Source organism: Eutrigla gurnardus (genome assembly GCF_963514095.1).
Source record: "Eutrigla gurnardus genome assembly, chromosome: 4".
Taxonomy (NCBI): Eukaryota; Metazoa; Chordata; class Actinopteri; order Perciformes; family Triglidae; genus Eutrigla; species Eutrigla gurnardus.
The window spans coordinates 8466679-8487152 of record NC_139918.1 but is presented as its reverse complement, the minus strand read 5'-3'; the positions used below and the strand labels follow the sequence as shown (position 1 = coordinate 8487152).

The 20474-nt window shown below is 43.9% G+C and overlaps 1 protein-coding gene across 1 annotated transcript; it reads right to left on the bottom strand.

Annotated features, from left to right (window-relative positions):
* Positions 1-201: 201 nt before the first annotated feature.
* On the bottom strand, positions 202-4005 carry LOC311012234 (immunoglobulin lambda-like polypeptide 5). The gene is made up of 4 exons (XM_084007612.1): positions 3622-4005; positions 1852-2163; positions 1688-1732; positions 202-702 (listed from the first exon to the last, which is right to left on the bottom strand). The coding sequence occupies exons 1-4, from the start codon at positions 3689-3691 to the stop codon at positions 554-556; spliced, it is 576 nt and encodes a 191-aa protein (XP_083863738.1). The 5' UTR covers positions 3692-4005; the 3' UTR covers positions 202-553.
* Positions 4006-20474: the final 16469 nt, after the last annotated feature.

The following is a 20474-nucleotide window of genomic DNA, read 5'->3' as shown; positions in this document are numbered from 1 at the left end:
AGCTCTGTTGTCCTTGTTTAGCTGTGTGCTTATATGCATATTTTCCTGTACATTTGTTCTTGGTGCTGTGTGAAAGTATATTCACAGTGACTTACATCCACAGTCACATTACTGGTGCCAACAAACTCAACAAACTTGGTTCTGTTCCTGATTATTTGCTATGAAACCAAACTGAAATCCATAAAAACAAGGATGTCCATAAAACACTGTGAATTTTCAGTTTATTAAGAATCTTACAGTGAAATAATTTGACAAATCTGCCACACTCTGAATCATGTATTAAAAACAAACCCAAGCACAGAAAAATACTGTAAAGAATAAAACATCAACCAGTCAGCTAACTATTCATCTTAACTATCAAAGTAACACTACAAAGAGTTTACACTGAATTACTGTAAATATAATGTCTAAATATGTATTTATATTTTTAGGATGACTGTATCTATCCTGTATAAAAAGACACATCATACAACCAACCTCATCAAGTCATCATGTATATTTGTGAATATAATTAAAGTGATAAATGAGATGAATTGATGAGATGTGATGGTGATCAGTCAGCATGTGAGCAGTTGGTGGAGCGTCCCTTCTTTCTGGAGATCATCAGCAGACTGAGTCCACAGCAGTACACAAGACTCTTCACTATCAGCACTGTGTACAGCAGACAGAGCAGCTTCACCCTGCACTGAGACTGGAAGGACACTGTTACACACACACACACATACACACACACACACACACACACACACACACACACACACACACACACACACACACACACACACACACACACATAAGTAACTTCCATATTCCAGTACTCTTATTTAATGATTATAGAGTATTCAACTCCCCGTTCTGAATGAAATGACAGGTGATGGTTACATATGACTCTGTGGTAAGAGCTGTCCACAAGTCTGTAGTAACAGCTTGTCCCAGATCAGCCCTCATAAGACATTTTTACATTCATATTTTACTTCTATTAAGGTTGTAGATTGAAGTTTTGAATGTCTATTGTTAATTTGATGATGTCATTGTCCTAAACAAGTGGGTGAATTATGATTTTTCGGTTCTATAAATGTAATTTCTGGTGCTGTTTGATGGCTGCTAGACTTCCCCGTTAATACAGGTGCTGCCTCCCTTTGTCTTTCTCACAACAGTGAAAATGTAGTGTTTGAAGGTTAAATGCCAACAAATATGGATTGAAGCAGAATATTTTGTTAGATAGAAACATGTGAGGAGGAAATGTCAGGCCGATCGGGTTTATCCTCTTTTGAAGAACATTTGGTCTGACGACTAAGACAGTAACAAAGAGCAAAAAAGCTAAACAATAAATGTGGTTGCTTGATATTTGGAACTGGTGTCCTAAGTCCTCATGCCCATCTCTTCTCTCATCAGAGTAACCTTTTTTTAAAAACCAGCTTTGCATGAAGACAGAGGTCGGCTACAATTTGAATGAAAGTTCAAAGGCCCTCCTTAAAAACAACCAATAAGGGCCCACCAAGCGTTGTAGGGATGGAGCCAGGACAATGATTTAAATAGCAGCATAACGGGGCGCCGCATAGCTCAGTCGGTAGAGTTGGCACCCCATGTATCGAGGCTAAGTCCTCACTGCAGCGACCCCAAGCAGCTTTTTATTATTCTAACATATCATATATATTATATTAAAGGGGGCAGCAGTTGATCTTACAGTCAGCTTGCTGCAGAGCTGGCAGGTCTGCTGGAGCTGGAACCTCTGGAAGAGAAAAGGAGTGACAGTGAGCGACGTCAGTCGTCTGCTCCTCTGATATCTTGGACAGCAGTGCATCCACATGAAGCTGAATCACTGCTGAACAGTCACCAAGCCTTCAGTACCTTGTTCTGCTTGGGCCTCCACTGTGCCCCCCTCGTGCTGGACGGAGCAGCGGTATTTATATGTGCTGATCTCTTGTTGATGGAGCAGCAAGATGGCGGCGGCGTGTCCCGACTCTCTGATCTCCAGCTGCTCTCCCACAGCAGGGAGCACCTCCTCCTCCAGAGAACCCGTCTCCTTTCGTCTTTTCCAGGAGAACCGGACTACAGGAGGAAACATGTCTGAGGCCAGACACAGCAGAGAGCTCTTCCCCTCCAGGGGGGCTCTGGATGCTGCTGGGTACACGCTCACCACGGGCTTCATTACCTGCTCATCTGAAGTTTGACAGCAGCAACAAGCAGCACAGACACACATTCACACAGTCAACAATAACATACTATCATATACTATCATATCATTATGAAGATACCTTTATACAGTTATACCACTTTGTGTATTCAGAAGGGACTAATATACATATTATAACAATATTCACCTTCGTATCAAAGTAATTGTGATGATTTCAACATGTATAACATATTATTTAATTACCATCATATACTTAGACGTTTATCAGAATAATTTTAAATGAATGAAATGTCAAATATGAATAATGACTGCTGTATATTATTACATACAAATGTTTAGATGTTATTAACCGATGAGGGGGGGATTTACATATAATATCATTAAATATGATATAATATAATTATGAAGATGCATTTGTATATCTTTATACAGCTTTTATAACTATGAAAAGTATCTTAATATAGTTGAATTGTATTTCCTATATTAGGGCTTATATACATATTACTACAAGTTCCATATTCACCTTCACATAAAATATAGTTGCTAATATGATAATATTATGTTTCCCACCATTTATTTTAATCTTGCTTAAGAAAATGATACAAATAATAATGTATTTACTTATTTCATAACAATTTTGATATATCATATGGTATAATATAATATAATATAATATAATATTGAAGATAAATGTATATACCTTCATAGAGTTATCACATTTTGTTGATTCAGTAGTGTTAATATAGATATAATAATATTTGACATATTAACCTTCATCTCTAAGTAATTAAAATTATTTCAATATATATTACATATAATATATATTTACAAAAATACTCAAACTGCACACACACACAACAGAAAATATGTATACGCAATGCATTTTTTTTTCGTAACTTTATTTATAACTTGGGCAAATTCAATATAATATAATATAATATAGTATAATATAATATAATATACTTTCAAAATTGTAATTACAGTAATATATTTGGAATTTGTGCCTCGAGATACATGTGTCATTTATTTTTCTGAATCATATATTAAAAAACATAAATTAATATGCATGAATTAGATTTATTTTACAATCACCTGCAGTATCTGTTTGCTGTTATGTATAAATATGTCTTCCACAAACATACCGTACCATCACATAACATGAATGTCATGAGGTCAATTTTACTATTAAAAATGATTGAATTTTGATCATTGACAACATAATTTCATACATTTCTAATATTATATTCTGCTGAATTATTGATATATAAAAATCTGTTTGATCTCCTGCAGAATTAAAGAATAACTTGAGTCGTTGTTTCAGGAATTATGAACCTTTTAATAGAACAACAGCTTCACGGCCACAAGAATTCTCTACTAATGATGGAAAAACTAACATGAGAAGCCTGAATCAGCAGAAACTCATTAAAACACATTTTCAACTTGTTCTATAAAACAACTGAAGGGACATGAAATATTCTCCTTACCTGTTACGTACAGTTTACTTCCAGAGCCAAAGATACCCTCCACAGTGAAACAGAGTGATACAAAAACCATCTCCACGATGTTTCTCTAATCCAGTGGTTCTCAAACGTCTCCAGTCATGCCCCCCCCCCCCCCAACAAAAAAAAGTTTAACTTAATTGAAATAACGTACAAAAGAAAAAAATTCAGATATTTGTCAATGTCTTCTATTTAAACTTTTTGTAATGTTGGTCATTTCTCCATCAGTCTGTGAGCTTTTTCCAAAACAGAAAAATGGAATACATTTCACTTTGCTAGAATGATAATAAAGCCGTGACCCTGAATACAGGATAAGCGGTGGACGATGGATGGATGGATGGATCTTTTCAAGGCGAGGTTGCAGGTTGATACTGACAATCTCAAGTCATGTCTTAGATCTGTGTTTTCAGTGAGGCGACAGCAGAAAAGCCCATCTCACAGAGAGAGGATGTGGTGAAGGGAAGCAGAGTGAATGCTCCCCTCCACACCAAGCCAGAACTCACTCATGTCTGGCCTGTAAACCTCAGCCTCAGGGTGGAGGCAGATGTCATCTCAATGAACTGGTCCTCTTCATCAGAGGTGAAATCAGTGAGTGCTGCTGCATTGAATGGATCCCTCACTCAGTCATACAGGTAAGGGAAGAGATGGGAATCACTGTGGTGGCTCCAGAATCACTGGTTTCAGCAAAACCCCTCAGATTCTCAAAGGGACCAGTATTTCCTTGAGAAAGTGGTCTGCCCCACATCTCAAGCTTTCCTGTGAATGTGCTAATATTGTCTGCCAGGTGAGGAAGGTGCTCGTCTCTGCCTTGAAGCTGAAGATTTAATTCATTGAGTTTTCTAAATATATCGCTGAGATAGGCCAGTTTCATCAGAAATTGTTCATCACTAAACTTGCTTGCAACGTCATGAATCTGCTCCTCCTCCAAAAACACACAAACTTCCTCTGTGAGCTCAAAGACTCGGGACAACACTTTCCCTCTTGAGAGCCACCTAGCCTCGCTGTGAAACACCACAGCTGAAAGTTCAGCTCCATCTCCTCACATAGTGTGGAGAACAGACGCGCCTTCAGAGGTTAATAATACATTTAATTTGTAGAGAGCTTTTCCGCACACAAAGACGCTTTACAGAAAACAAACAAACAAACCAAATAAAAAACTAAAATAAATGAATAAATAAATAAATAAGACAAAGCCAAAACAGAGCAACAATCAGTTGAAATGAGGGAAGGAGCATGGGGCTAGTGGTAGGCCGAGGAGAAGAGATGGGTTTTAAGGTGGGACTGAAATATGGTGAGGGACTCAGAATCACGGATGGTTTGGGGAAGGGAGTTCCAGAGTCTGGGAGCTGCCCTGGAGAAGGCTCAGTCCCTAAAACTACAGAGGTTGGATCTGTGGATGGAGAGGAGACCGACTGATGTGGATCTGAGGGGCCGATAGGGTTGGTGGGAGGGGGGGGGGGGGGGGGGGGGGGGGGGGGGGGGCAGATGGTGGGGTGCTTTGAAAGTGAGGACCAGGATTTTGTAGGTGATGCAGTGGGAGATGGGAAGCCAATGGAGGTTCTTTAGGACCGGGGTGATGTGGTCCCAGGTTTTGGTGTGGGTGATGAGTCCTGCGGCTGCGTTCTGGACCAGTTGGAGTCAGTTGATGGAGCTGGAGCTGATGCCATGGAGGAGTGAGTTGCAGTAAACCAGTCGGGAGGAAATGAAGGCATGAATGAGTCTTTCGGCATTGGAGGGTTATAAAGTGTAATCAACACCTCTCTAAACGTGCATTACTTTTAGCTTCGTGGACCCAGTAGACGAGCAACTTAGTGCCAACAAGTGTGTGAGAATCCAGCGTGAACATCTAGCGTCCACATGTGTCTTTCAAACAAACTGCAGGTACACATGATGGATGTGATCAATGAACACATTTATTTCTATTAGTATGTTAACTAAACTTAAAACTTCCACTTTCTAATTACACTTTTTAGGACAGCAGTATATTCCTTTGCAACATTACCTTCGGGCTGGTTTTCAGTCCATCAAGTTCAAGGAGTATTTTTTGAAACACCTCAAACGTTTTCATCAGTTGTTTTGGTAGTTGAGGTTGATGGCGTATATCAGCACCATTAACATGGCGAAGGCACTTGGAACATCCAGGTTCTCCAGGACTTCTGTTCCCTCTGTCACTATCCTTGCACTGGCTGGATCAACATTATGGCCCCTCATCATGGTCCTTCATCTGTAACCTGCACTTCTCCATCCTGTTGGAAGTAGATCAGAATAAACATGTTTTAAGTCATCCCATTTGAAAACATGGTATTGTCTTTGAGTGTAACACAAAGTCCAGTGTGTCAGAACTAAGCATCTGATTTACCTACCAAGTGTTCTTTGAAGAGATCCTCATCCTTTTCTCAGAGACGCCTGCCTCAAACAAAAATACCTTTAAGGCTTTAACAGCAACACGACACACATGAAACTGAAAAACACCAAGTAAAATACATTTGTCCCAGGTTCACTTTCAGAACAGACCAGCAATGCAACTGTTGCTGACCAGACCTCAATGACACCAACTTAAGTTAGAACAAAAGAGACACTTAACCTTTTACCTTTACAGTGTCAACACTTCACATGTCTGATGTAAATGAACGTAAATTAATTCAGCTACCAAAGTGAAACTGTGTTGAAGTCACTATTAGCTAGCTAGTACCGTTGCTAAATTAGCTTGATTTCCCCTGAAGTTAAGTGCTCGGTGAAAACAACGTCTTTAAAGTTACTGTTAGATGAAGGATTCTATTGAATGGGTGCCATTTCCGTCCACATTTATATCCCAAATAGTCCATTTTAATCCAATTAAAATATTCATTTTATTCGTGTCCCCAGGTTTTCACACAGTCCTGTTACCCTGACACATAATCCCTTCTGGAAAATAACTCCCCAAGTCACATGTTCAACAGGAAGTTGGTTCATTTGAATCTTCTGAAGGCCATGGGAAGACCAAAAGCAAGTTCTCACAGTTACTTTTCTGTATTTTTAATGATATTTTAGTGTTGACTGAGGGTGTCATTAATAGTGTACATTCCTGTTACCTAAATTATTTTTTAGATATTATTTGTTCATTTTAAAAATAGCGTTTTTTGGTCAACGACTACATTGTGCTCTGTGTCCACATGTTTTTAGCAGAGATGCTATGTGGCTATTTTTTGTGAGTTTCCTAATTCTATGCTAAAAACTCAGTCCTGTTACTCTTATGTGAGTAACAGGACTGAGTATTGTACAGTACTGAACAGTATTAAGCAGCTGAACCTGCTGCTGCAAAGGGTTTAAAAGACAGACAACATCAAACATCAGTTTGTCCACTACAGGGCACTGAGACATGGCTAGGAAGCACATGAATGCTTAAATCATGTTGGTTTTTCAGAAAATGACCTCTGCACGTAGAGGACAGAAATACAGGCTGTTCACTTCAGAGCATACACCAGCAGGCGACACTGCACACGGGGGTCCTCTATGTGCACACATCCTCCAGCCCAATGTCCTTCTGCAGTGTCAACCAGCAATCTGGCAGCACTTGTCACCAGTGCTTGATTACTTATAGAGTGCATATCCAGAGGTCTCCACAATCCACTTTTACAGGGACGGCCCTTTCTCTCAGTATAAACAGCGAGGGGATTTTTTTCCTGTTTTGTACTGAGCTGTTCTGACGAGGGTTCACTGCTGGAACGTGGATCTTCTTCGAGGCGAGCGACGGGAAGGGTCCCCCGGACGGTGTGGGAGGGGCCCTGAAGAGGAGGGCTGGTCTGGTCAGCAAAGGGACAGATATTCCTGACGCCACAGAGCTGCTGTGTTGCAAAAGACAGACACAATCAAGTTTTTGTCAACGAGGAAACAGTTTTGGAGATGCTCAAAGATGTGCCACCAGTTCCATCCATATGAGGATACATCAGTGACCCTATAGCCTGGAGAACTGACATACAGGGATGTCAGCTGCTTGTGCAACACAATGTGAGCTGCGACTGTTTCAATGCAAAACTTTTCATCTTCAGTCATCAGCTTCATGAAGTCATTTTTCGTCACAAATATCAATTATTTCAACATGTCATCAAGATTTCTTCAAAATTAACAATTAAGGGAAATTGAGGGGAAACCAAAGGAATTAGTTGAAATGCTTTTAATATTGCTTTTTAAATGGCACATGAGTTTTGGTAACAGGAGTGAGAAAAATGCATCCATCTTTCACTTCACTTCTAAAATAATCATACAGTTGCCTGAGATGGACCAATACACATTTTGAACAGTTAAATATGAATGTTTTTAGATTTAGTGTTTAAAAAAGCTAAAAAATAAGTTCAATTTGGAAGAGTTACAACTAGCAAATGGCACTCATTCATTAGAATCAATTGGACAAACATTGCCATTGCTCCTGTCACTCACATGGATGTCGGAGGATTGCTGCAACCTGGCACGCAAAAACAAGTCAAGTTCAGGACAGGGGCGTTGCTAGACATTAAGCTCTACTGGGGCACAGGCCCCCTGTTACTCAAATCACAAAAAACATCCTTGAATTCCCGCTGTGTGTATGAAATGTGCTATACAATGTGCTATATAAACGTCCCACTATTACTGCCACAGCCATACTGCTGCTGCTAAAAACTGAAAGGTAAAAATGTAGAGATATTAATCTCTAATTCATATTTATTTCAACATACATTATGAACATTCTCAACATGTTTTTGATGATTTTGGAGTATCGTTCCCACATTTGTGAATGAAGAACATCAGACTTTGGGGGTTGGGGAAATCACTGTGACTGTAAATCTTACTTTAATGCTGAGCCATCACTTGGTTTATAAAGTACTATAAAGTAAATTGTATTAAAATGAAAAGATAATGGGGTAAACCGTCAGCTATCTAACTCCTATGAAACAACTCAAAGAGTGATCTGTGATTCAGAGCAGCAGGAATGAGGACTGGTGGTGATTATTTAGTGGTAAAAGAAATGTGTAACACGTCGTTGTTTGAGCTCCTTACTGGGACGACAGACAGAAACTACACGCACTGTGCCGCTTCACGCCGGCTACTGCGGGCATCAGGGCGAGCGGGGCAGGTGGGAGAGAGAAGTGGATCATACCATGACATGGTGGTGGGGGGGACGTAATGTGCGCGCTGGACCCGGACCACGAGGTGCGTGCCTCAGCTTTGTATTTTGGGTTAAACTGCGCTGGTTTGACATTGTGGATGAGAAAAAAATCCATTCTTTAACCGTTACTATCAATATAAATGAATCCACTGCCAAATATAGTAGCTCATTAAAACTCGAGCGTGAGATTTTACTGGGGCACGGCAGATCAATACTGGGGCATGTGCCCCAGTAAAAGAGGTGTAGCGACGCCCATGGTTCAGGAGTGTCCTTAGTTTTGATGCACAGTTGAAACTCAATAAAGTTACACTGACTTAGTGTTCGCTGTTGAGTGAATGAAGAAATATTTATTCAAAATGGATATTAATAAGTCAATATCTTTTTTTCAGTTTGACCAACTTCTTAAAACTAGTTATTAACTTACTTAAAGTACGTTTTTTATGCTAGTAAATGTCTTTATTGTAAGTGTCATCCACAAAGCCCATGAATCATTTCTTAGACTGCATGTTGGAGTATATTGTGGTTCAGAAGTGTTCTTGGTACCAGAACACCCGAGGCCAATGATCATTGATCCACTTTGTAGTACTCCCCAATTCACTTTGTCACAAGCCTTGCACCTGATTGTGGTCGACACCGACTCTGGAGTCTTTATTCAAAACAGGGAGACAGATAAAACCAATGTCCCGTACTGGAAGTGATTCCTTGGTGTAGCCCAGGTGTAAAATGAACACAATTAGATAACAGAAAGAAGAGAGAGTATTTATTTTCTTATTTTTATTTGTTTGTATCGGCAAAGTTTTAAATCTCCCATTGCATTTGAATGCGCCGCTCAGTTCACATGATCCCACATGGAGTCGCCCCCAACAGCTAATCAGGGGTAACGCAGACCACGGTCAGCTCGTGAGGTGAAGTGCGTCGCTCTCCGGGCCCTTTTCATCTTAGCCACGGGGGTGAGCGCAGCTACCTGCTTAGCAGACAAAAGAGAGAAACCCGAGCTAACCTGTGAAAAGAGGAAACGTAAGCCAGCGCACTTACCCACTGGGAGTCCGGAGCCAAGTGACTCCATGAAGGAGACGAGTCGCGTCGGTAAGACGAGTTGTTTATCTGGAGAAAAAAACCTCGCTAGTACTTACCGTCGTAGTCCATGCTAATGCTAGCTCAGTGTCTAACAGGCTAACCACTTACCTTCCATCCGGAGAGCCGCTGCAGCTCCGACATCGGCGTGCTCGGCTTTGAACTACAGAGCAACGGTGAGACACGTGTCTCTTTAGCTGCTCTGATGCTATTTCTCTGTTGATTTTCAGTGTGCTGAAAGAGAGCAGCGGTGATAATAAAGGCTATGAGAGTGAACTGAAGTGAATAATGATGCAATATTTTGAACATGTGTGTATCATATCTATTATTTTATGCCGATATTTGAATGTAAACAGGAGGTTTGTTTTATTTTCCTAATGCCAATTTACAGGGAAAGTAATTTGATAAATCATATGATGAGAGTAAAATAATATTTTATTTTGTAATGTGAACTACTGAAGGAATTTATTTCATTTCAATGTGAGTCTAAAGTTACTTAGAGGGTAATTTTTGGTGCAGTTTCTCTCGCATAAATAGGTCTATAGTGTTGGAGTAATTAAGCACACTTCTTTGATACCTCTAAATCTCAATATGTGTATTTTTTTGTTATTTGCACATTATTTTGATATGGTTATGATATATTTTGAATTGTTAGATTGTTGAATGTTGTACAACTATAAAAACTAAAACTGAAGCTTCAAGATTTGATAAGATTGAAGATTTACATATGAGGTTTGATGCAATATATTGATTTTTGACATTTAAACCTTAATGATGCATCTGAGAATAGAATGTAACTTATATGACCTTGTGTATAGGTCAGGTTTTTGAGAGGACGGAGAAAATCCGAGGACCAGGACGAGATTCCGGTCGTGACAGACGGCGAGCCAACCACTTTGAGGAAGAATGACCACAAAGGAGATACCCACGTACACACTCCCACACATACATTCACATTACACTCCATGGACCTTTAAAATCAGGTGCACCTGCAACAACTCTTATTTCATAAGGGCCCCAACGGACACTTTTCTTTTATTTGAGTGTGCACACTATTCCTTTATTTTTGGAAATCTGGGTCATTATTTTGTATGTTCGTACAAATTGAATATGTCTCTTCATGCACTGTAAAAATACAAGAGTGGCTACTCAACAGTTATTCCAGTGCCTGCCTCATTATTGCTGCTCAACACATTGGCTCCTTATGAATTTGGTGTCTTCTGATTCTGGCCACGGTCAAGTTATTAGTCCAATTTGTTATTATACTGTAATTCACTTTTATATCACTAAGATTGGTTACATAAGTCCTGTTGTTTTCCTTGTTAAAAGCATTGTTCATTGTGGACTAGTATATCTCTAAGATCTGTGTTCCTTTCTTAAGAGAGAGATCCCCCAGGACTCATCAGGATCAGATTTTCTGTCTGATTTTGAAGTTGAATAATTTGTTCATCAGGATGTGAGGTGTGATTGAAGTGTTCCCTTCGTGTTTTGAGCAGTGTATATCCATCTATCCTGGGAACACATTGGGTCCCCAAGAAGAGCTGGAAAGTGTTGTTGGGGAGAAGAGCATCTGGAAGGTCCTCCTAAGCCTTCTTCCTCCACGACCCTGTCCCGGTTAAGTGGAAGAAAATGGATGGATGGATGATGAACTGTGGTTCATAATTCATGTTCCCCTCAGGAGGAATCAGAACAACTTTGATGATCCTCTGACTTTAATATCAACATTAGAATGTGACCAATACGTTGGTTTATGATAAAAAACCTGCAGACTCATGACATTTGTTGCTCAAAGTCCTACCTGATTCATATTCTTCTTGTGTTTACAATCTATAACATAGTTGTTAGAATTCTTCATGTTTATATTTTACTATTTTCATCTATTTTGTACAAACCACATGTATTGTATGCCTGTATTTATTACTGGTAACCAGTCTATCACAGGGCTGACATGTAGAGACAGACAGGTAACCAGTCTATCACAGGGCCGACATGTAGAGACAGACAGGTAACCAGTCTATCACAGGGCTGACATGTAGAGACAGACAGGTAACCAGTCTATCACAGGGAGACATGTAGAGACAGACAGGTAACCAGTCTATCACAGGGCTGACATGTAGAGACAGACAGGTAACCAGTCTATCACAGGGAGACATGTAGAGACAGACAGGTAACCAGTCTATCACAGGGCCGACATGTAGAGACAGACAGGTAACCAGTCTATCACAGGGCTGACATGTAGAGACAGACAGGTAACCAGTCTATCACAGGGAGACATGTAGAGACAGACAGGTAACCAGTCTATCACAGGGCCGACATGTAGAGACAGACAGGTAACCAGTCTATCACAGGGCTGACATGTAGAGACAGACAGGTAACCAGTCTATCACAGGGCTGACATTTAGAGACAGACAGGTAACAAGTCTATCACAGGGCTGACATGTAGAGACAGACAGGTAACCAGTCTATCACAGGGCTGACAGGTAGAGACAGACAGGTAACCAGTCTATCACAGGGCCGACATGTAGAGACAAACAGGTAACCAGTCTATCACAGGGCCGACATGTAGAGACAGACAGGTAACCAGTCTATCACAGGGCTGACATGTAGAGACAGACAGGTAAGTCTATCACAGGGCTGACATGTAGAGACAGACAGGTAACCAGTCTATCACAGGGCCGACATGTAGAGACAGACAGGTAACCAGTCTATCACAGGGCTGACACGTAGAGACACACAGGTAACCAGTCTATCACAGGGCTGACAGGTAGAGACAGACAGGTAACCAGTCTATCACAGGGCTGACATGTAGAGACAGACAGGTAACCAGTCTATCACAGGGCTGACATGTAGAGACAGACAGGTAACCAGTCTATCACAGGGCCGACATGTAGAGACAGACAGGTAACCAGTCTATCACAGGGCCGACATGTAGAGACAGACAGGTAACCAGTCTATCACAGGGCCGACATGTAGAGACAGACAGGTAACCAGTCTATCACAGGGCTGACAGGTAGAGGTGACAGGTAACCAGTCTATCACAGGGCCGACATGTAGAGACAGACAGGTAACCAGTCTATCACAGGGCCGACATGTAGAGACAGACAGGTAACCAGTCTATCACAGGGCTGACAGGTAGAGGTGACAGGTAACCAGTCTATCACAGGGCCGACATGTAGAGACAGACAGGTAACCAGTCTTTCACAGGGCTGACATGTAGAGACAGACAGGTAAGTCTATCACAGGGCTGACATGTAGAGACAGACAGGTAACCAGTCTATCACAGGGCCGACATGTAGAGACAGACAGGTAACCTGTCTATCACAGGGCTGACATGTAGAGACAGACAGGAAACCAGTCTATCACAGGGCCGACATGTATAGACAGACAGGTAACCAGTCTATCACAGGGCCGACACGTAGAGAGAGACAGGTAACCAGTCTATTACAGGGCTGACACGTAGAGACAGACAGGTAACCAGTCTATCACAGGGCTGACACGTAGAGACAGACAGGTAACCAGTCTATCACAGGGCTGACATGTAGAGACAGACAGGTAACCAGTCTATCACAGGGCCGACATGTAGAGACAGACAGGTAACCAGTCTATCACAGGGCTGACATGTAGAGACAGACAGGTAACCAGTCTATCACAGGGCTGACATGTAGAGACAGACAGGTAACCAGTCTATAACAGGGCCGACATGTAGAGACAAACAGGTAACCAGTCTATCACAGGGCTGACATGTAGAGACAGACAGGTAACCAGTCTATCACAGGGCTGAAATGTAGAGACAGACAGGTAACCAGTCTATCACAGGGCTGACATGTAGAGACAGACATGTAACCAGTCGATCACAGGGCTGACATGTAGAGACAGACAGGTAACCAGTCTATCACAGGGCTGACATGTAGAGAGAGACAGGTAACCAGTCTATCACAGGGCCGACATGTAGAGAGAGACAGGTAACCAGTCTATCACAGGGCCGACATGTAGAGAGAGACAGGTAACCAGTCTATTACAGGGCTGACATGTAGAGACAAACAGGTAACCAGTCTATCACAGGGAGACATGTAGAGACAGACAGGGAACCAGTCTATCACAGGGCTGACATGTAGAGACAGACAGGTAACCAGTCTATCACAGGGCTGAAATGTAGAGACAGACAGGTAACCAGTCTATCACAGGGCTGACATGTAGAGACAGACATGTAACCAGTCGATCACAGGGCTGACATGTAGAGAGAGACAGGTAACCAGTCTATCACAGGGCCGACATGTAGAGAGAGACAGGTAACCAGTCTATCACAGGGCCGACATGTAGAGAGAGACAGGTAACCAGTCTATCACAGGGCCGACATGTAGAGACAGACAGGTAACCAGTCTATCACAGGGCCGACATGTAGGGACAGACAGGTAACCAGTCTATCACAGGGCCGACATGTAGGGACAGACAGGTAACCAGTCGATCACAGGGCTGACATGTAGAGATAGACAGGTAACCAGTCTATCACAGGGCTGACATGTAGAGAGAGACAGGTAACCAGTCTATCACAGGGCCGACATGTAGAGAGAGACAGGTAACCAGTCTATCACAGGGCCGACATGTAGAGAGAGACAGGTAACCAGTCTATTACAGGGCTGACATGTAGAGACAAACAGGTAACCAGTCTATCACAGGGCCGACATGTAGAGACAGACAGGTAACCAGTCTATCACAGGGCCGACATGTAGGGACAGACAGGTAACCAGTCTATCACAGGGCTGACACGTAGAGACAGACAGGTAACCAGTCTATCACAGGGCTGACATGTAGAGACAGACAGATAAGTCTATCACAGGGCTGACATGTAGAGACAGACAGGTAACCAGTCTATCACGGGGCCGACATGTAGAGACAGACAGGTAAGTCTATCACAGGGTTGACATGTAGAGACAGACAGGTAACCAGTCTATCACAGGGCCGACATGTAGAGACAGACAGGTAACCAGTCTATCACAGGGCCGACATGTAGAGACAGACAGGTAACCAGTCTATCACAGGGCTGACATGTAGAGACAGACAGGTAACCAGTCTATCACAGGGCTGACATGTAGAGACAGACAGGTAACCAGTCTATCACAGGGCCGACATGTAGAGACAGACAGGTTACCAGTCTATCACAGGGCTGACAGGTAGAGGTGACAGGTAACCAGTCTATCACAGGGAGACATGTAGACATGACAGGTAACCAGTCTATCACAGGGCTGACATGTAGAGACAGACAGGTAACCAGTCTATTACCGGGCCGACATGTAGAGACAGACAGGTAACCAGTCTATCACAGGGCTGACACGTAGAGACAGACAGGGAACCAGTCTATCACAGGGCTGACATGTAGAGACAGACAGGTAACCAGTCTATCACAGGGAGACATGTAGAGACAGACAGGTAACCAGTCTATCACAGGGCTGACAGGTAGAGGTGACAGGTAACCAGTCTATCACAGGGCTGACATGTAGAGACAGACAGGTAACCAGTCTATCACAGGGCTGACATGTAGAGACAGACAGGTAACCAGTCTATAACAGGGCCGACATGTAGAGACAAACAGGTAACCAGTCAATCACAGGGCCGACATGTAGAGACAGACAGGTAACCAGTCTATCACAGGGCCGACATGTAGGGACAGACAGGTAACCCGTCTATCACAGGGCTGACACGTAGAGACAGACAGGTAACCAGTCTATCACAGGGCTGACATGTAGAGACAGACAGGTAACCAGTCTATCACAGGGCTGACATGTAGAGACAGACAGGTAACCAGTCTATCACAGGGCCGACATGTAGAGACAGACAGGTAACCAGTCTATCACAGGGCTGACATTTAGAGACAGACAGGTAACCAGTCTATCACAGGGCTGACATGTAGAGACAGACAGGTAACCAGTCTATCACAGGGCTGACAGGTAGAGACAGACAGGTAACCAGTCTATCACAGGGCCGACATGTAGAGACAAACAGGTAACCAGTCTATCACAGGGCCGACATGTAGAGACAGACAGGTAACCAGTCTATCACAGGGCTGACATGTAGAGACAGACAGGTAAGTCTATCACAGGGCTGACATGTAGAGACAGACAGGTAACCAGTCTATCACAGGGCCGACATGTAGAGACAGACAGGTAACCAGTCTATCACAGGGCTGACACGTAGAGACACACAGGTAACCAGTCTATCACAGGGCTGACAGGTAGAGACAGACAGGTAACCAGTCTATCACAGGGCTGACATGTAGAGACAGACAGGTAACCAGTCTATCACAGGGCTGACATGTAGAGACAGACAGGTAACCAGTCTATCACAGGGCCGACATGTAGAGACAGACAGGTAACCAGTCTATCACAGGGCCGACATGTAGAGACAGACAGGTAACCAGTCTATCACAGGGCCGACATGTAGAGACAGACAGGTAACCAGTCTATCACAGGGCTGACAGGTAGAGGTGACAGGTAACCAGTCTATCACAGGGCCGACATGTAGAGACAGACAGGTAACCAGTCTATCACAGGGCTGACATGTAGAGACAGACAGGTAAGTCTATCACAGGGCTGACATGTAGAGACAGACAGGTAACCAGTCTATCACAGGGCCGACATGTAGAGACAGACAGGTAACCTGTCTATCACAGGGCTGACATGTAGAGACAGACAGGAAACCAGTCTATCACAGGGCCGACATGTATAGACAGACAGGTAACCAGTCTATCACAGGGCCGACATGTAGAGAGAGACAGGTAACCAGTCTATTACAGGGCTGACACGTAGAGACAGACAGGTAACCAGTCTATCACAGGGCTGACACGTAGAGACAGACAGGTAACCAGTCTATCACAGGGCTGACATGTAGAGACAGACAGGTAACCAGTCTATCACAGGGCCGACATGTAGAGACAGACAGGTAACCAGTCTATCACAGGGCTGACATGTAGAGACAGACAGGTAACCAGTCTATCACAGGGCTGACATGTAGAGACAGACAGGTAACCAGTCTATAACAGGGCCGACATGTAGAGACAAACAGGTAACCAGTCTATCACAGGGCTGACATGTAGAGACAGACAGGTAACCAGTCTATCACAGGGCTGAAATGTAGAGACAGACAGGTAACCAGTCTATCACAGGGCTGACATGTAGAGACAGACATGTAACCAGTCGATCACAGGGCTGACATGTAGAGACAGACAGGTAACCAGTCTATCACAGGGCTGACATGTAGAGAGAGACAGGTAACCAGTCTATCACAGGGAGACATGTAGAGACAGACAGGTAACCAGTCTATCACAGGGCCGACATGTAGAGAAAGACAGGTAACCAGTCTATCACAGGGCCGACATGTAGAGAGAGACAGGTAACCAGTCTATCACAGGGCCGACATGTAGAGAGAGACAGGTAACCAGTCTATTACAGGGCTGACATGTAGAGACAAACAGGTAACCAGTCTATCACAGGGCCGACATGTAGAGACAGACAGGTAACCAGTCTATCACAGGGCCGACATGTAGGGACAGACAGGTAACCAGTCTATCACAGGGCTGACATGTAGAGACAGACAGATAAGTCTATCACAGGGCTGACATGTAGAGACAGACAGGTAACCAGTCTATCACGGGGCCGACATGTAGAGACAGACAGGTAAGTCTATCACAGGGTTGACATGTAGAGACAGACAGGTAACCAGTCTATCACAGGGCCGACATGTAGAGACAGACAGGTAACCAGTCTATCACAGGGCCGACATGTAGAGACAGACAGGTAACCAGTCTATCACAGGGCTGACATGTAGAGACAGACAGGTAACCAGTCTATCACAGGGCCGACATGTAGAGACAGACAGGTTACCAGTCTATCACAGGGCTGACAGGTAGAGGTGACAGGTAACCAGTCTATCACAGGGAGACATGTAGACATGACAGGTAACCAGTCTATCACAGGGCTGACATGTAGAGACAGACAGGTAACCAGTCTATTACCGGGCCGACATGTAGAGACAGACAGGTAACCAGTCTATCACAGGGCTGACACGTAGAGACAGACAGGGAACCAGTCTATCACAGGGCTGACATGTAGAGACAGACAGGTAACCAGTCTATCACAGGGAGACATGTAGAGACAGACAGGTAACCAGTCTATCACAGGGCTGACAGGTAGAGGTGACAGGTAACCAGTCTATCACAGGGCTGACATGTAGAGACAGACAGGTAACCAGTCTATCACAGGGCTGACATTTAGAGACAGACAGGTAACCAGTCTATCACAGGGCTGACATGTAGAGACAGACAGGTAACCAGTCTATCACAGGGCTGACAGGTAGAGACAGACAGGTAACCAGTCTATCACAGGGCCGACATGTAGAGACAAACAGGTAACCAGTCTATCACAGGGCCGACATGTAGAGACAGACAGGTAACCAGTCTATCACAGGGCTGACATGTAGAGACAGACAGGTAAGTCTATCACAGGGCTGACATGTAGAGACAGACAGGTAACCAGTCTATCACAGGGCCGACATGTAGAGACAGACAGGTAACCAGTCTATCACAGGGCTGACACGTAGAGACACACAGGTAACCAGTCTATCACAGGGCTGACAGGTAGAGACAGACAGGTAACCAGTCTATCACAGGGCTGACATGTAGAGACAGACAGGTAACCAGTCTATCACAGGGCTGACATGTAGAGACAGACAGGTAACCAGTCTATCACAGGGCCGACATGTAGAGACAGACAGGTAACCAGTCTATCACAGGGCCGACATGTAGAGACAGACAGGTAACCAGTCTATCACAGGGCCGACATGTAGAGACAGACAGGTAACCAGTCTATCACAGGGCTGACAGGTAGAGGTGACAGGTAACCAGTCTATCACAGGGCCGACATGTAGAGACAGACAGGTAACCAGTCTATCACAGGGCTGACATGTAGAGACAGACAGGTAAGTCTATCACAGGGCTGACATGTAGAGACAGACAGGTAACCAGTCTATCACAGGGCCGACATGTAGAGACAGACAGGTAACCTGTCTATCACAGGGCTGACATGTAGAGACAGACAGGAAACCAGTCTATCACAGGGCCGACATGTATAGACAGACAGGTAACCAGTCTATCACAGGGCCGACATGTAGAGAGAGACAGGTAACCAGTCTATTACAGGGCTGACACGTAGAGACAGACAGGTAACCAGTCTATCACAGGGCTGACACGTAGAGACAGACAGGTAACCAGTCTATCACAGGGCTGACATGTAGAGACAGACAGGTAACCAGTCTATCACAGGGCCGACATGTAGAGACAGACAGGTAACCAGTCTATCACAGGGCTGACATGTAGAGACAGACAGGTAACCAGTCTATCACAGGGCTGACATGTAGAGACAGACAGGTAACCAGTCTATAACAGGGCCGACATGTAGAGACAAACAGGTAACCAGTCTATCACAGGGCTGACATGTAGAGACAGACAGGTAACCAGTCTATCACAGGGCTGAAATGTAGAGACAGACAGGTAACCAGTCTATCACAGGGCTGACATGTAGAGACAGACATGTAACCAGTCGATCACAGGGCTGACATGTAGAGACAGACAGGTAACCAGTCTATCACAGGGCTGACATGTAGAGAGAGACAGGTAACCAGTCTATCACAGGGAGACATGTAGAGACAGACAGGTAACCAGTCTATCACAGGGCCGACATGTAGAGAAAGACAGGTAACCAGTCTATCACAGGGCCGACATGTAGAGAGAGACAGGTAACCAGTCTATCACAGGGCCGACATGTAGAGAGAGACAGGTAACCAGTCTATTACAGGGCTGACATGTAGAGACAAACAGGTAACCAGTCTATCACAGGGCCGACATGTAGAGACAGACAGGTAACCAGTCTATCACAGGGCCGACATGTAGGGACAGACAGGTAACCAGTCTATCACAGGGCTGACATGTAGAGACAGACAGATAAGTCTATCACAGGGCTGACATGTAGAGACAGACAGGTAACCAGTCTATCACGGGGCCGACATGTAGAGACAGACAGGTAAGTCTATCACAGGGTTGACATGTAGAGACAGACAGGTAACCAGTCTATCACAGGGCCGACATGTAGAGACAGACAGGTAACCAGTCTATCACAGGGCCGACATGTAGAGACAGACAGGTAACCAGTCTATCACAGGGCTGACATGTAGAGACAGACAGGTAACCAGTCTATCACAGGGCCGACATGTAGAGACAGACAGGTTACCAGTCTATCACAGGGCTGACAGGTAGAGGTGACAGGTAACCAGTCTATCACAGGGAGACATGTAGACATGACAGGTAACCAGTCTATCACAGGGCTGACATGTAGAGACAGACAGGTAACCAGTCTATTACCGGGCCGACATGTAGAGACAGACAGGTAACCAGTCTATCACAGGGCTGACACGTAGAGACAGACAGGGAACCAGTCTATCACAGGGCTGACATGTAGAGACAGACAGGTAACCAGTCTATCACAGGGAGACATGTAGAGACAGACAGGTAACCAGTCTATCACAGGGCTGACAGGTAGAGGTGACAGGTAACCAGTCTATCACAGGGCTGACATGTAGAGACAGACAGGTAACC

What these genes read in the sequence shown, in the direction of transcription:
- LOC311012234 (XM_084007612.1), bottom strand. Translation starts at nt 3,691, where the DNA reads ATGGTTTTTGTATCACTCTGTTTCACTGTGGAGGGTATCTTTGGCTCT. An exon ending in GGAGGCCCAAGCAGAACAAG is followed by an intron (nt 1,733 to 1,851) that starts GTACTGAAGGCT and finishes TTTCTCTTCCAG; the next exon opens with AGGTTCCAGCTCCAGCAGAC. An exon ending in AGCTCTGCAGCAAGCTGACT is followed by an intron (nt 703 to 1,687) that starts GTAAGATCAACT and finishes TGTGTGTAACAG; the next exon opens with TGTCCTTCCAGTCTCAGTGC.